General features: G+C 45.4%; 1 protein-coding gene across 1 annotated transcript; it reads left to right on the top strand.

Moving 5' to 3' along the window:
* The first annotated feature begins 29 nt into the window (after nucleotides 1–29).
* cp (ceruloplasmin) lies at nucleotides 30–9,395 on the top strand. The gene is made up of 24 exons (XM_040184201.2): nucleotides 30–880; nucleotides 1,798–2,042; nucleotides 2,124–2,336; nucleotides 2,505–2,675; nucleotides 2,754–2,845; nucleotides 3,291–3,453; nucleotides 3,553–3,691; nucleotides 3,822–3,961; nucleotides 4,304–4,444; nucleotides 4,538–4,582; nucleotides 4,671–4,885; nucleotides 5,083–5,239; nucleotides 5,359–5,571; nucleotides 5,803–6,007; nucleotides 6,444–6,583; nucleotides 6,717–6,845; nucleotides 7,058–7,164; nucleotides 7,295–7,350; nucleotides 7,504–7,575; nucleotides 7,976–8,067; nucleotides 8,175–8,314; nucleotides 8,415–8,471; nucleotides 8,736–8,841; nucleotides 8,949–9,395. The coding sequence occupies exons 1-24, from the start codon at nucleotides 720–722 to the stop codon at nucleotides 8,972–8,974; spliced, it is 3,225 nt and encodes a 1,074-aa protein (XP_040040135.2). The 5' UTR covers nucleotides 30–719; the 3' UTR covers nucleotides 8,975–9,395.
* Nucleotides 9,396–17,943: the final 8,548 nt, after the last annotated feature.

Below are 17,943 nucleotides of genomic sequence, written 5' to 3'. Positions count from 1 at the left end.
TGCTGCATGCCGGCTTCCTTGCAATAGGTCAACATATAGGTTCTGAGTGTGTATGTGGGGGTGTGTATTTGTGTTTAAATTGATTCCTAGACTAAAGTGCCTGTTCTGGAGTTTCCAAAGTTGCATATTATTGATCGACGTCAGGACACAGACTGACTAAATGTGGCCTCGGACCCGGCAATCAAACCCATTTGCTGTCAGTTTAACATTCTCTTTTACAAGGGGGCTGTATGATCTTCATGTCCAGATTTAAAACAACTTTCAAACCTTAAAAACACAACAAACAATTCACTGGCCTTAATTGTCTTGTTTCATTAGAATTACATACATTATTTGGACTGATTTTTGGACAAATATTTTGAACCTAGCTTTTGTACTTTTGAACCTTGCCGTTAATATTGGACAGCAGTGTTGACCGGATAGAAAGTGAGAGGCTACACATGATTAAGCATGAGTTTGGGCTGCATTTTCAACGATTTCTTTGTGATTTGACATTTTCCATTCTTATGCAACGCTAACCTTTTGAGCACAGAGGGCGGCAGGCACCTCCCTTTCTTGCATTGCTAATAGGTTGGATCAAACCCGGTCTGTTTGTCAGTGACCCCTCTGCCCTGCTCGGTCAGCCTTGGCAGTATAAAGACAAACAGGGTCTAACGCATCTCAGACAGATTTACAGCTGTCAGTTGCAGTAGTAGTAAGTGCCAGAGCCATATCTTCAAATGCAGCGGCTGGTATTAAGAGGAGTGCTGCTGCTGTTTTGTGCAGGAGTATGTGTGTCTGGGATGAGGAGAGAGTACTTCCTCAAGATAGAGGAGGTGTCTTGGAACTATGCTCCAAGTGGGATGAACGTAATCCAAAACCGCACACTGCAGGAGGATGAGTGAGTACATGTAGAATATAATTTACATATTTGTTTTCATGAAAGTGCACATATTATAATCTCTAATTTGTCAACCACACCAATGGCCCGATTTCATGATTTATAAGTACAAAATGATTGTGTTAGGTCTACATTCTTCACTAAAAACTAACTATCTTGAAAAAGGGTAACTTAAAAAAAACTTACCACGTTGACAATTGGATGTTTCAGCTTATCAAATGTGTTTTTCAAATTGTTTTTATAGCATTAACTTACTCAACATATAAAGGAACACGTATTCCTTATGTTCAGCAGTTAATTATGTTCTATTTGTAAGTAATGTCTGTTCAAAATACCTTTTACATTTACTTTTTTACCCTGTTAAATACATGCAGCATTCGGAAGGTACATGAAGGCCTCGCAAAAACCTTCCAAAATATTGGTTACACACACTGACGCAAGACACACACACACACACACACACACACACACACACACACACACACACACACACACACACACACACACACATAAAAACAGCAAAATACAACTCAATATTGAATTTTTCTGACAAATAGGAAATCATAATTATTATAATTATATTAATTATAATATTATTACCGCAGTAATAAACTGTTTAATATCATTACTACATTTATTTAAATTCTCCTGGAATGGCATCTGAGGGGAAAATTGTAACAAATCCACATGGGCAGTGTTTGTGTGTAATACAATTGTACATGCTGACTCACTGCCACTGGCATGATTTACTGGGAACCTTGAATGGATCCGAACCGCTGTTACAAGTAATTTTCAAGCATCTACTTTAGGGTTAGAGTTGGGATTTTTGTGTTTTTTTTCAGTAGCTTTAGCCAAGCACGGGTGTTTGTAATAGTTTAACTGTAACCCACAATAATCCTTGTTTTCTCTCTCTGAAGAGAAGCCTCAGTCTTCCTAAAGAGAGGTCCGCAGCGTATCGGCTCCACCTACAAGAAGGCTGTGTACAAGCAATACAGCGACACCACCTACAGGACGGAGGTGACGAAGCCGGACTGGCTCGGCTACCTGGGGCCCCTGTTGATGGCCGAGGAGGGAGACACGGTCATTGTCCAACTGAAGAACGCGGCCACCAGACCGTACAGCATCCACTCGCATGGACTCAACTACAGCAAGGGCAATGAGGGTGAGGGAGTCATTAACTGATGAGTGAGCTTAACAGAGCGACAGGTGTCTGACTTGTGTGCGCTTGTATCTGTCCCTCCAGGGGCCCTTTACCCAGACAGCACCGGTCCAGAGCTTAAGCGCGACGACTCTGTGGCCCCTGGTACAACAGTGATATACGAGTGGACCCTTCCAGAGAGCCACAGCCCGACATGGGAGGACACCAACTGCTTGACCAGATTCTACCACTCCCACGTTAACACACCAAAAGACATATACTCGGGACTAATGGGACCCCTCATTATCTGCAAGAAAGGTAATGTAACCTTTTTAAACAAGAATGATCTGCTACTGGACAACTCTTTCCATCACATTACATTTCAGAGGGAAATGGTATAGTTTCTAACACTTAAATATGGGCCATTTGGCTGCATAATGAGTATTTGTGGACATTAAGCACTTGATCCTAAAATGTCTTCTGCAGGAACTCTGGACCTCCATGTAGATAGCTCAGGAGATCTGTACGCTCTGCTCTTCATGGTGTCAGATGAAAACTTCAGCTGGTACCTGGACGAAAACATCAGGACGTACGTTACGAATCCCGCAAGTGGCCTGAAGGAAGACGAAGATTTCATCGAGAGCAACAAAATGCACGGTGAGTGGTTGCATCCTTGTAAACGTTCAGATACCCACTTACATACACATACAAATACCTTTAACTTGTGGATTGCAGGTATAAATGGTTTTCTGTATGGTAACCTGCCTGGACTGAGCATGTGCCAAGGAAACAAGATCCACTGGCATATGATTGGCTTAGGCAATGAGGTAAATATTGTATTTTGTCCTCATTATTATCATTATTACTACTATTTCTTATTATTAATAATAATAATTGTATTTTGGTATTATCAGTATCATATATGTCATAGTTGCATGTCTCCTATTTTCTAAAAACAGTTTTAATTGAGGCAGCTGTCCATTAATCCTTGTTTTCAGAATTATACAATCTGCAATGTGTGTGTGCACGTGTGTGCTCCCTTGAGTGCATGAGGAAACTAATCTTAGAAATGGAATCATTTTTTTGGTGCCCACCTCTGCATGCTCGAGAGCCCCTTGTGGTGACTCACACTTTATCTTTATCTATTATTTTTGAGTTGTTGTCTCATTTTCAATAAATTTAGTTCAGTTTAGTTCTCATTTCATGCAGTGTGAGCCCACATCGTGCACAAGCACCTGGTCTTAACCCAGTTTAAATGTACTTCACCAACAGGTGGACATGCATTCGGTTCATTTCCATGGCCAGATCCTGACCGCTCAGAACCACCACACAGACACGATCAGTCTTTTCCCTGCGTCCAGCGTTACGGCTCACATGGTCGCTGACAACCCTGGACACTGGCTGCTGACCTGCACAGTCAATGACCATTTGATGGGTGAGTCTGCTTGCTTCGTTGTGTATCTGTTTTCTAGCCAGGTGTTTCGTCATCCGGCTGGAAAATGAATGAATTCTTCTTTTGTGGTCATTCGGTCAGCTGGAATGCAGGCTATGTTTGAGATCAAGAAGTGTTTCCCCAACGTGCACAAGGCCCGGCCGCACGGGGACCTCAGGTCGTACTTCATTGCTGCTGAAGAGGAAGTCTGGGACTACGCTCCCATACCGCCTACTGATGGGTTGGTTACTCTACAGACACACACACACACACACACGGAAAAAATCCACAGAGGGTGTACGCTCTTTTTATTATAGTTCTATTGTGAGACCGGTTAACAATTCATACTGTGTGTGTTTTTGTATGTTCAGTGAAGCAGATACGTTTGTAACCAGAAGTCCAAACCGTATTGGCAGCCGCTATAAGAAGGTCCGCTATGTGGAATACACCGACATTACCTTCTCAACAAAGATGCTACGCAGCCCAGAGGAGCAGCACCTTGGAATTCTGGGTAATCAAGACCGGGCAGGAATTGATTGCACTTTGTTTTCAGATGCAGATATTTGCTCCGGAGGCACAAATAAATATTACTACAGCCAAACACTTGTTACTCAAGGAAAAATGTATTGATAGTATGTAACTAAATATTTTATGTGCTCTATTGCGAAGTAAAAAACACTGGACTTTTTAACTACTAGTTATTTTCATCATGGACTAATCACCAGATTACTTTTCGATGTATTATCTGACCTTCTTACATTATTACACTAACGCTTGAAATTTGTCGAATTTGCAACATAGTGTGATCTAAATTTGGGCTTGTATGGCTTTTTGCACTTATTTGCATCTCCAGGTCCTGTGCTGCGCGCTGAAGAGGGGGACACTATCAAGGTGGTGTTTAAGAACAAAGCCAGCCGGCCTTACAGCATTCAGCCGCACGGTGTTCAATACAGTGTAGAACAAGATGGAACGCTGTATTATAACGAACTGGAAGGTTAATACCAGCACATGCTTTCACTCTGTTATCGATGTAATACATCATACATGAAACGTTCTGCTTCATGTCTCCGTCTCCACTCCTCCTCAGAGTCCCACACAGCAAAGAAACTGCGGGAGTTAAAGAGGGAACCAAGTGAGCTAAAACCTGGAATATTACAGTGCCCGTATAAATTACAATGCATTAACAATATCACCGTTTAAAAAAAAAATTTTTTATTCAGGAGTGGTCACGCCTCCCCCAGCTGCTCTGGTCAGACCCGGGACCATGTACACCTACGAATGGATGGTCCCATTGCAGGCCGGTCCAGTCCCAGGGGAGGCTGACTGTCTGACCTACCTGTACTACTCCGGAGTGGACCCTGTTAAAGACACCAGCTCTGGACTGATTGGACCGCTCCTTATCTGTCGTCCTCAGTCGCTGAAGAAAGGAATGCAAGTAAGAAAAAAATAAAGTAGCAATTGATCAGGTCACGTGCTCTTGATTGTGGTGTTTTCAGTCCTTGGGTAGTAGGTTATTTACAGTACATATCTACCTAAATTTGATTGTGGCAAGAAGGACAGCTCTAACAGAGGTATGGCATGAAGTGAAACAGAAAACTGACCTCCTCTTTCCTCTCTCTTTTCTTCATGTAGAAAAACTATGACAAAGAGTTCCACCTCTTGGCCACTGTGTTTGATGAGAACCTGAGCTGGTATCTGGACGACAACATTAGGCCCTTGACCACTGCTCCCGGGAAGCCTGCTGTCAACAAGGAGGACGAGGGCTTTATTGAAAGCAACAGGATGCACGGTGTGTAGGAGACGCACACTCACACGCTCCCTGGCATCTCAGCTCTGATCAGAGTTGCTTTTTCTACTCACAAATATATATATATATATATATATAATTTTTCCGTTTTTCTCTTTTAGCAATCAACGGCTTTGTGTATAGGAACGTCCCAGGCCTGACCATGTGTAAGGGGGATAAGGTAACGTGGCACGTGTCAGGTCTGGGTTCAGAGACGGACATCATCAGTCTTTACTTCCAAGGAAACCGCTTCATCTACCGCCAGAACAGACGGGACACTATCAGCGTCTTCCCTCACATCTCACGCACCGTCGCTATGGAGCCAGACAGCATGGGTATACATCCATCTCTCTCATGCACATTTGGTAGTACCGATACCTTTGAGAACCTTCAAAGACATTGTTACAGACTTGAAGAGCGTTGTCTTGATCACACACGTCATACGGAATGAGGATATAAGATTGACGTGCATGCGTTTGAGAGCGACCCCACCATCTTGGATGTGGCGGTATTTACTGAGGCTAACATCTCTCTCTATGTAAATGTGATGTTTTTCTTGGTTTCAGGTCAGTTTGAAGTGGTGTCAGCCACAGTCAACCATTACCGCGGTGGGATGAGAGCCAACTACACGGTAACCAAGTGCAGCATCTTCCAGCGTCAGAGTGAGATTATGCTCCACTCAAAAACCTACTACATCGCTGCCGTCGAGGTGGACTGGGACTACTCTCCGAACCGCACGTGGGAGGCTGAGATGTTCCGCGGTCAGCAGAGGTACAGCACCACCTGCACACCATGTTTATTTGAGATCCTTAGAGGGAACCAACAGGACTAACACATTCTCTGTTTCAAAGTTGTCATGGGCTTCGTAGAAAATAAGAAAAATACACAATAGAAAACCACCAGTATTATGCTTTGAATCTATTTTCTCACTTTTTAACAACTTCTCTCCATTGTATTTCCTGTGCTCAGTTCTATATGTCAAGCTCATCATGTGTTTTTGGTTTTCTTCAGTGTTTTGGAATTTTTCATAACCAAACTGAAACCCCTGATTCATGCCCCAAAGCATAAACATGCAAATGCTCAAACACACCCAGATGAGGTGATTGTACTATGGTTAAAACACTTAACCATGGTTATTGGTGGTTAAAACACTTACCAATTCTCATTTAATCCTCTGCAAAATAAGCCCGTCTCTCTCCCTCCGCAGCCCCGCTTCTGTCTTCCTGGATCAGCAGGGTGGGTTCATAGGCTCCCGTTATAAGAAGGTGGTCTACCGCCAGTTCACCAGTAACAGGTTCTCCAAGAAAGTGGAAAGAACAGCTGATATGGAACACCTCGGCATTATGGGTAGGCTCTCAGCCAGGGCAGCATGCATCTACCAACTGCGATTTTAATATAAAAGCCACAAAAACGGTCTATAAGATAAGATTTATGTGCCAGCCTGACTGGTCTTGTAATCACAACCCTTCCCTTCTCCCAGGTCCAATGATTCATGCTGATGTTGGAGACAAGGTGACGGTGGTTTTTAAAAACATGGCGTCCAGGCCTTATTCCATCCACGCCCATGGAGTTAAGACAGATGTCCCGGATGTTCATCTCACCCAACCAGGTAGAGACACTACTAGGCTCTGACCCTCAAGAAGTGTTGCATTTAATCCCCAAAATGCCTCATTTTATTGGAGATCTAATTTAATATTATTGTGTAACGGAGGTAAAGCGCCCTTAATTATCTGAGAAAACCTAAATGAATCTGAAAATATCTATGTATTAGTTTTGTGACATAGTATGAGATTCAGTACCTAAAAAACTCATCTTTACTAGGTGAGACTCACTCCTACAACTGGTATATCACAAAGAATACAGGGCCGACCCATGAGCAGGAGGAATGCTCTGTGTCAGCATACTACTCCACTGCTGATGTTGCCAAGGTATACGCACACACACACACACACACACACACACACACACACACACACACACACACACACACACACACACACACACCATTACACACATGCACAGGCATTTACACACCTGGGTTGTCTCGCCGCCTAACAGGACATGTACAGCGGTCTGATTGGTCCGTTGTTGATCTGTCGCCGTAGTTGGGGCAGGTGAGTGTCTCTGCTTCATTTTATGCAGCACAGTGTGCTTGTGTGTTCTCAAGGTGTGACGAGGCGGATGTGAGTTTAGCCCTGCATCGCACAACAATATTACAGGATATCATGTAGTGCTAATGACAGCTTTATGAACTGTGTTTCTTCCAGGAGTTTGGGTATGAAAAAGGAAGTAGAGGAGTTTGCGCTGCTTTTCCTGGTTTTCGATGAGAATGAAAGTTGGTAAGTGGTTAAACACTTTCAAACTTAATGGTTAGATTTTGTCCTTTTTTTCATGTCATCAAAGAGTGGAAATGTTTTGGGGTTTTCTATTCCAAGGTCTATAAATAGTCTGAAATACATGCTGTAAAGCTACCACAATACAATGTAATTGAAGTTCGACAGTAAAGTTTATAGACTATTGAACAAGATTCCACCTCATATCCTAATCCTGTTTTAAAAATATATTGTCTTCCTAGTCCTCACACATCTGGTTTAGCAACATGAAACACACACAAGTATATTGAACATCAATTTCTGTGCTTTTCATATGTGTTTGCAGCAATGCCAGGGTGATAGCCATCTTTATAGTTATCATACTATATTTAGCAAACTATTACTGTTACTATTATCATCATTCCAGGTATCTGGATGAAAACATCAGGACCCACATCAGGAACCCTCGCCCAAATTTGAAGAATGATGAAACATTTATAGAGAGCAACAAGATGCATTGTGAGATAAACATACACACAAAATAAACTGCATCATTTTGAACGATGGAATGATATTTTTTTTACAAAATGCAATGTTTTTCTTTGTGTTTTTTTCTGTCTACGCAGCCATTAATGGTTACATGTATGCAAATGTGAATGGTTTAAACATGGAGGTGGGTGATAAGGTGTACTGGTACTTGATGGGAATGGGCAATGAAGTGGACATACACAGCGCACACTGGCATGGACACAGTGTGGAATATAAGGTATACAAGACAAAGAAACATGCGAGACATGCCTACACAATCACACAATACACAAAGTGACACTCACAAACTCAAATCACCTTTTGCTCTTTCTGTTAAGCTGAGTGGAGGTGCTCATCGTACCGACGTCTACGAGCTGTTTCCAGCAACCTTTCAAGTAAGACCTCAACACATCCTGACTTTGCATCAACTGATTGTGTTTGTCTTATTGTATTCACTAAGATCAGTGTTGAAACAGTTATTATTTAGTTATTAAATTATTATTTATCATCCATTGGATTGTAAAATCGTATTTTTCTTAAGTAATCTCTTGAAGAAATATTTTCTAAAAACACGTCAGAGATATTTTTTTGGGTCACTTTAACAAATCAGGTGAAAGTCTTGTTAGAATGAGAATTAAATTGTATGACTCCCTGTTCAGACAGTAAAGATGCGTCCCCTGTATCCTGGTAACTGGCTTCTCCACTGTCACGTCACGGACCACATTAAAGGTGGCATGGAGGCGATATATACTGTCACTGAGAAAGGTAAGGAAACAAATTTGGCAGGTGCCTGAATTCAGGCTCGGATAAAAATTAATGCAGGATAATTAGTATCCTGTGTAGAAAGTAACATGTTTGTTTTTCATCAACAGCAAAGAAGAAGCGCTTCTTTGGCTGAACAGTCAAGAAGAAATCATAGAACACTGCAAAGTTGAGCTTAAATTCTATTTCAGCACCCAATTCCTTCACTTCAACGCTCTTCATAAAATCCTCCTAATGTGATTGGTTACTTGTGCAAAAATGAGATAATGAAATCTTTATTTTATAATACAATGTACATTTTTTCAAATATGTGAACGATGTGTTGATTTTTCATATATTCCCAATTGACGTTGAAAAATAAAGAAGAAACCTGACAATTAAGTTAGTGAACAGTTTTATTCTGTATTATGTGTGGCCTTTAGTGACACCATTCAGGCAACAGGGGGCACTGTATCCTTAGAGTATAGTCTTTCCAGCTTTTCCTAATGCATTTACGCTTGGAGTAACTGATGTAACTGAATATGCGATCCATTGGAAATAAATACATAAAGATTGGATGCAACGAGTCATTTTTGCCAGACAGATAAAAGCCTTGAGTATATTAAAATAAATATACAGTTTGACAGGCTTTTGAGGAGCCACTTTGTTCTGACTTTTCCCCTTTTTATTGTTCAAAGGGATCTGATGTTGTGAGGATGAACACCAAAAACGTAGAAGCACACACACTCACGTAAGTGAGTGCATATCAGTGTCTAAGCCACCTCCAGTGCTCCATTAGATGGATAGGAAAAGGACTTTAAAAGATTCAGACCATGAAATGTGGCGAGCTCGGATCTAAACCTGTGCTGAATCTAAATCAGGTGGCAACAGTTCTGTCAACTGATAAAACTTTACCTGACACTCAGTTAATACCTGTAGGTGCTTTCTGAGACACAGCTGTCAGACTGAAACAATAAAAACAACCATGTGCAATAGTTTGCAAGGCTTCTCAAACTGCTGCGTGCGGAAACCCTGGCGCCTCCCAAGGAGACCAGACCTTCTCCAACAGATAGAGGAACTCATATTGCATCAGAATCCAGACAGTCTTTAGCTGTGTGTTTTCCCTTCAGAGGACTTCGGCTACCGGGTGTCCCGTGACCAGCCTGTGATCCATGTATCTTATTATGCTACATATGTGTTTTCCAAAATATATTTTGTGTTCTGTTTATACAGCAGTGATCTGAGCTCTCAAGGCCTGCGTTCAAACATTGGACAATGAGAAACTGTTACCGTCACATCCAGTGGATGACAGGTACGTAATCAGCTCCCACGAGGGCTGGTAAGGTGCACGCTACTCTACATGTGTGGAAGTGTCTGTCAAGCTACTTGAGTGTGTAATTACATTTCATGGAGGTGTCTCTACAAGGTGTTTTATAGTGAGACGCTTTCTAAAGCTGCCTGTCGGTAAAAGAACCTGGAAAAAAAAAAACACTTTGTGTGTTGCTGAAACTGTTTGTTCTGAGTCTGCCTGTAGAAAGGGCCTTTTAGCTGTGACATCAGCGCGTTGGAAGCAAACGCCTGCTGGTGCCTGTGGTCGTATCTCTTTCCCCCACCAGGCCTTCTGGACAGATTTGACATGAGCTTAATTAATGCTTTGATAACTGCAGAGGCGTTGAAAGGAGCATGGAGACCAGCATGCATTGCAAACGTAAGAGCTAAGCTGGCTGGTTCGATGTGAAGGGATTTCTTACCACATGCTTTCCCACATGCTCTCTCTTTTTCTCACACTTCCCCAAATTGTCGCAGTGTGAGCTCTCCAGCATGCTGTGTGTGAGGAATAAGTTTCAGATCTAAGAACTAAACAAAGCAGAAGTTTTGGCAAAGATGTGCTCCCTGTGAGCTTTCACACCACAGGGAGCAGCCGGTTGATCTGACATCAAAATGCTGTCACCCGTGGGTACGATGTACAATTCATTCCGAAAGATTTCAGTAGTTTGGAGTTTGTTAGTCGAGAGATTTATTTGTTTAATGATTTATTTGTATTTATTTCCTGGTTCAAGTTAGGGTTATTTGTAGGGTCACAATCACATATTGATGCATTAAGGAAATGCCTTGCTCAGATACCCACATTATTACATTGTATGTTGTGAAACATGTTTTTTATCGGTGCTTATTTAAGTGTATAAATAGTGTGGTGTGTCTCTTAGTTCACACAGAGTGCTTACCTATCATATACGAATAATTTCTGTTAACCAGACACCATGACTGAGAATCAGATCGGTGCCAGCAGTGTGATTCAAAGATCTCAGTTTAGATAAAGATGAGAAAAAATTCAATGGAGGAAGTTTTACTGCTACACTGGTTGGTGCCACGTCCTCTCCACAAGAAGACGTCTTAAAATTGCTTTAAATATTGATTGAAGCTGTCACCCTGTTAGAATTAAATCTTGTTTCCCGCAAAACAGAAAGAGAAGGAAAGGAAACGTGGGAGCACTGGGAACTTGAAGTCCTGTGGGAATTTAAAGCTTTCCCCCCTTTCTTCCTTCTCAGGACAAGCTGGCTCATCTTGTCTACAATAAAACTGTTCAAGTGGAGGTTGGGCAAGGACATCCGTACGCTCTGAAGTTTCTATTGTGTGTAGTCAACTATCCTGGTAACAGAAAAACTGAGAAAACACATGTTTGATTGAGTGACCTTGGGTTGGTTTGTTACTGTCAAACTGAAACGGGACTTTTTCTGGAACATTTAGTAGCAGCGGATTGAAACTCCCCGGAGGACATGAACATACTGCCGTCAGACGTCCCTTCTGTCTGTAATCGTTCCTTTGAAAGGCTACACATGCTGTAGATTGTTATGCCAATTTGAAACACACAGGCTTCATTAGTGTTATCAATTTCGACTGAGTACAGGTTAAATAGGCCATTATTATTATTATTGCTTGGCATAAGCACCACCTTGTATTCACTCAACTCCCATTCAGCTTTGGCCAGTTTCTCCAGGAACGGTCCCTTTGTATTCGACAGCCTTTCAGCCCGCCTTGATAGTAATTATAAACTCATCGTTGTGAGCAGCTTATAGTCACAAAGTCACAAATCATTTCTGTCCTCTGCACTAAGCCCGATCAAACTGAATGAAAACTATTTAGTGCAGAGGATTTCTGTCTTTAAATCCAGTGATTAAAAAAGGATTGAAGAACAATGAACTGAGGAAAGGACTACAGAGCTGACTTGATCCGACTAGAGGTACATGCCGTGTGGGTGGCAGAGCTGCCTGGCAGATAAAGAAACCGCCGCATTACGGATTTCGCCCTTAAATTGCATGTCCATCATCGTCCGTGTTCCTGTGAGTAACAAGCGGCCCCTCGGCCCCCTTCATCTTCAATAGCTAAATACAGTACACTCAATACACTCAATTTAACGGAGAGTTATTACAGCACCCGAGCTCTAATACACACTTTCATTTATTTATTTATTTGGAATCTCCCAGGGATGTCATTAGCTCACTTCTGATATTTCTTACCGTTCATATTCTCTCTGTCACTTCTGCTTCCCCACTGCTGGCTTCCAGCAATCCAACTTTTCCCACAAATGCCACTTGTTGATTAATTCCACCCTCGTTGACAGAAATGCTTGAATCCTAAGTTGAGGCGTCAGGTGGCCTTTGCAGTCATAACTCTTGTCAGTTCGGAGCAATGGGGGGAATAAAGTGACTATTTATAGTAGCACAAACAGTATAACTGATAATATAATTAAAATGTGTATGTTATTCAACTGCAGAATTAAAGAAAGTTCAATAAAGTGTATTAAGCAGCTAACATGTCAGCACTCAATTTTGCAAAATAGTGTTCAGATAAGAAACAACAGCAAGTGGGCAAATTTTAATGGTGGTTTTCAGATATCATGTTGTCTTTTTATCAATTAATTAACTACTTCTTCAGCTGAACTGGTGGTGACATACAGGGAAATACTTACAGTCCTACTGTTGCCGCATCTGATGACGTTTTTTGATCGAGTGTCTCCAAACTTAATCTTCAGTGTAGAATGGAAATGTAATGGAATTTACCTACTTCATTTAGGATTAAATAAGCCCAACCACACTGCAATGAAAACAAAAATAATTAAAAATGATCTTGAAAACATCCCTGTCTATTTTGAACTGTAGAGCTTTAAACAGTGTAAAAACAACCTTAAAGCCAGTATCTTATCTTCATCATAGAAAACAATCCTTCTTTGGAAAAGAAAACCCTGTCCTTGGTTAATCCCTCAAGGCTTTTCTTTGATTAAAAAGCTATTATACATTTACACACACATTACAAGTTGTGAGTGGAGTCAAGATAATCTATACTAGAGGACAGCGAAAAAAACCCGTAGACATAAAGAGGAAGCCCTATGATGTACAAGGCATTAACTGTCTGTTCTGTGCTTGTCTTCTCAATGTAATGAACCCGGTGGACTTCACAGCATGTCAACACATTCAACACATCTGGTTATTGGCATGTCCCACTTGGTTGAGAGCAGTGAGGTGTGACGGTGAGCATCACATGAATCACTGTTGAGGATGTGATCATCATGCACAGCTGAGAATCAGGCCGTCCTGTATGGGGTCAGATCAGTCACAATAATTGCAAACGCTCATGGAACGACTCGCAGATGCAAAACAGAAGATTCACAAATGCGCACGGGACATTTCACAAATATATATTTGATTTACAAATGCAAACAAAAAGGTTGCTGCAGACCACACCCACACATTCATCTGACATCCATGCCGGCTCCTTTGTTATTGATGCTCTTCATGTCCTTCCATCCGTCGTTGGCCTGTAGTGTATATTATCAACCGGTCTAATGAAACAGAAATGGATGTGTTGGGATTACAGTAACATGTAACTGTAATCCCAACAAGTGTTGGCTTGTTAGTAACTGTGTGACTTGTCTCAGACAGTGAATGCTGATTGGTCAAGAGCTCAGCTGCTGCAGCTGATCCGGTCAAAATAAGTTATTACTTAACACAATATCTGTCAAGAGATTTCCAAAAACCTATTTAGCACTAAAAATATTAAAATGTGAAACATGAATTCCCTCCCCCATTATGAAAACATAATTGGGACTCCTTGAGGACTTCCATTATTCATGTTCCTGCCAGATGTGTTCTGATTCCAGATGGGCTCAGAATCCAAAGACCTGTATAATTACAGTATGAGAAATAGCCAAACAATGCGTCAGACAAAAGTGATTTTCTTTCCAAGGTTCTGTGTATTTGTTATTCTTTCATTCTTCAGCCTCCCCCTGCATGCCGGGTACCTCGTACATCACACAGCTGCAGTAGTGCTCGCTATTACACAACCTTATACTTTCAACAGGTTTCATCCTGACGGTGGACGTGGGCGTCTGCAAAGAGGGCTGATGCACCAACAGTGTGATCTTTTGCCGTGAGTGTGTAACCGATTCAATTATAGCATGTTTGTTTTTGGACATTTAACCAACGTTAAGTGAGAACAGCCAGAGGAAAACAACTTTGAGCATTGGAAGGACATGAAGTGTTGACTTAAATCTCTGCAGACATCACTGTCTTTGTGTGTCTGGCTCTCGTACACCTGCTGAAGATAAAACACTGCCGCTCCAGCTGCTGAACCAAGCGTTTCACTCGAGGCTTGCGCCAACATGCTGGAGCAGCTTTGCTCTTTGGAGCATCAAATTCCCTTGAATATGAAATGTCCTTTCTTTCTGTACATACAACCAGTTGTTTGACAACAGGTTGTGTACCCAAATGAAAACATCTAAAGTAAAGCCAACAATTAAAATTGGGCCAATACGTATGGATTTCTTTTATCAGAGACTTCTATTTCCCTCGAAATGACGGTCTATTCATCATAATCTGTCACCTTCTGCAATAAGGAACAGACACAAGGAAATATTGTTAACGTCATCCAAAAAACTGTCGTCTTTTTGATGAATGGGTCAATTTGATGGTCTGCTCGTGTTTCAGTTTCTCTCTGGCTGCTGTCTGTCTTTGTTCTTACACGTGTGTCTCCACTTTGTTGGTCTGTCTTTCCGTCATCCTGCATACTGTCTTCTGTCTCTGGTTGCCGATTGTCTGCCCAGGAGTCTGTCTTTGTCTCCCTAAAGAAAAAGACTCCGTGTCAACAGGAAATCACTTTGAGTGGCAGACAGTTTTAAAAATTCTCTAGCGACCCTGCTGCGTACTGCTGACCTTTCACATCCACGGTACCGTGTCAGAACAGCGTTTCAACCCTGCATCTTGTTTGGTCCCAGTAAGACAAGAAAGAAGCAAAAGCTACAAAGAAACAATTTAAGCCCTTAAACAGAATTCATGGCTGATATTGGATGTGTCACGGTGTGGTTTCACTTCCTGTTGTGTTTTGTAGTTTTCTGCCACTCGTGTCCCCGGGTAACTTCACTTCCTGCCTTGTCCCGTCATCCCCTGTGATCGTCTAATAGTTTCCACCTGTGTCCAATCACCTGCACCTCCCTTGTGTATTTAAGCCATGTGTCTCCTGTGTCACTTGTCGCGTCATTGTCTTTCGCCACGCATGTCCGTGTCTCTTGAGTTGCATGCCTGTGTGTTTTTGCCCCTTGGCCTTTTGATTTTTGACCTTTGACTATTAAAGTCCCTTTTGTTTTGAACTCTGCGTCTTGAGTCCTGCCTCCACCCTCACCCCCTGACAGAATGACGCGACCAAGAAAGGACTCAGCAGAGTTTTTTCCCTTGGACGAGTTCAGGGGAACCCGTCTGGCAATGGGCGGTCCACGGAGTCTCCAGCGGGCTGCCCGTAGTGGGGGAACGGTCCTCCCGGGGGTTCCAGCTGGGTACTTGTACTACTCCGTCTCCCCATCTGGAGCCCTCAGTAGGCATCTGGGTCACCATCCACCGCCCACCACATGGTCCCCAGAAGAGGAGGCCATTTCGTGGTCGTCCGGCGGCGATTCTTCCTGGGAGCGGGTGATGGACCTTGCGGTCCGGCTCCAGGCTACCTACGGTCCCCACGCGCGGCCGCAGCGCACAGTGTCCAGCGCTGGGCCGCGACGACGTTCCGACCCTGCTCGGTCGCAGCGCACAGTGTCCAGCGCTGGGCCGCAGCAACATCCCGACCCTGCTCGGTCGCAGCGCACGATGACCAGCGCTGGGCCGCAGCAACATCCCGACCCTGCTGGGTCGCAGCGCACAACGTCCAGCGCTGGGCCGCAGCGGATTCCCGTCCCGGCCTCCCGACCCAGGCCCATGGCCCCTGATCCGACGCCCCGATCCATGCCCCCGACCCCCGAGCCAGCGCCACAATCCATGCCCCCGACCCCCGAGCCAGCTCTACGATCCATGCCCCCGGTACCAGTGCCACGATCCATGCCCCCGGTACCAGTGCCACGATCCATGCCCCCGGTACCAGTGCCACGATCCATGCCCCCGGTACCAGTGCCACGTTCCATGTCCCCGACCCGACCAGTACCGGCCCCACGTTCCATGTCCCCGACCCGACCAGTACCGGCCCCACGTTCCATGTCCCCGACCCGACCAGTACCGGCCCCACGTTCCATGTCCCCGACCCGACCAGTACCGGCCCCACGTTCCATGCCCCCGACCCGACCAGTACCGGCCCCACGTTCCATGCCCCCGACCCGACCAGTTCCGGCCCCGCGTTCCATGCCCCCGACCCGACCAGTGCCGGCCCCGCGTTCCATGACCCCGACCCGACCAGTACCGGCCCCACGTTCCATGACCCCTACGCGGCCAGTCCCCGCTCCGAGACTCTCAGCCCCGACCCCGACGCCCCCAGTCCCCGCTCCGAGACTCTCAGCCCCGACCCCGACGCCCCCAGTCCCCGCTCCGAGACTCAGGCTCCCTCCCTCCCGTCCCATGGTCCTCACCCACCCTCCCGTTGGTGACTTGAGGGCTGTCTGGGATCCAGCCCTTGAGGGGGGGGGCATGGGGTGGGTTATGGGGGGGGCTGAGCCGCCGCCGACTGCGGAGGTGTTCCGTGTCCCCGAGCCGGAGCCGACTGCGGAGGTGTTCCGTGTCCCCGAGCCGGAGCCGACTGCGGAGGTGTTCCGTGTCCCCGAGCCGGAGCCGACTGCGGAGGTGTTCCGTGTCCCCGAGCCGGAGCCGACTGCGGAGGTGTTCCGTGTCCCCGAGCCGGAGCCGACTACCCCGGACGTTTCCAGTGTCCCCGAGCCGGAGCCGACTACCCCGGACGTTTCCAGTGTCCCCGAGCCGGAGCCGACTACCCCGGACGTTTCCAGTGTCCCCGAGCCGGAGCCGACTACCCCGGACGTTTCCAGTGTCCCCGAGCCGGAGCCGACTACCCCGGACGTTTCCAGTGTCCCCGAGCCGGAGCCGACTACCCCGGACGTTTCCAGTGTCCCCGAGCCGGAGCCGACTACCCCGGACGTTTCCAGTGTCCCCGAGCCGGAGCCGACTACCCCGGACGTTTCCCGTGTCCCCGAGCCGGAGCCGACTACCCCGGACGTTTCCCGTGTCCCCGAGCCGGAGCCGACTACCCCGGACGTTTCCCGTGTCCCCGAGCCGGAGCCGACTACCCCGGACGTTTCCCGTGTCCCCGAGCCGACGACGACTACCCCGGAGGTTTCCCGTGTCCCCGTGCCTCCAATTCCAGAGACGTTCCGGAGCCGGCCAAATGGCCGTCCGCCGGGCCGACCACCGGAGGCTCCCCGGCAGTGTGCCTGTCCGCCGGGCCGACCACCGGAGGCTCCCTGGTCGCCTGGCTGCCCGCCGGGCCGCCCGCCAGAGTTTCTCGGGTGGTCCGACCAACGTCTCGGGTTTCCCTCCCCCCCACCCCTTGTTTTGCTCTAGTGTGAGCCGCCTGGAAGTCGGCCCTTGAGGGGGGGGTACTGTCACGGTGTGGTTTCACTTCCTGTTGTGTTTTGTAGTTTTCTGCCACTCGTGTCCCCGGGTAACTTCACTTCCTGCCTTGTCCCGTCATCCCCTGTGATCGTCTAATAGTTTCCACCTGTGTCCAATCACCTGCACCTCCCTTGTGTATTTAAGCCATGTGTCTCCTGTGTCACTTGTCGCGTCATTGTCTTTCGCCACGCATGTCCGTGTCTCTTGAGTTGCATGCCTGTGTGTTTTTGCCCCTTGGCCTTTTGATTTTTGA

This window comes from Gasterosteus aculeatus, chromosome 8 (assembly GCF_964276395.1).
Source record: "Gasterosteus aculeatus chromosome 8, fGasAcu3.hap1.1, whole genome shotgun sequence".
NCBI classification, from domain to species: Eukaryota; Metazoa; Chordata; class Actinopteri; order Perciformes; family Gasterosteidae; genus Gasterosteus; species Gasterosteus aculeatus.
The sequence above is the reverse complement of the archived record's forward strand: the minus strand, read 5'-3'. Positions and strand labels throughout refer to the sequence as shown.

Coding starts and splice junctions, on each gene's coding strand:
- cp (XM_040184201.2), top strand. CDS start 720: ATGCAGCGGCTGGTATTAAGAGGAGTGCTGCTGCTGTTTTGTGCAGGA. Junction 3,454..3,552: donor AGTCAATGACCATTTGATGG/GTGAGTCTGCTT, acceptor TCATTCGGTCAG/CTGGAATGCAGGCTATGTTT. Junction 6,846..7,057: donor TGTTCATCTCACCCAACCAG/GTAGAGACACTA, acceptor CATCTTTACTAG/GTGAGACTCACTCCTACAAC.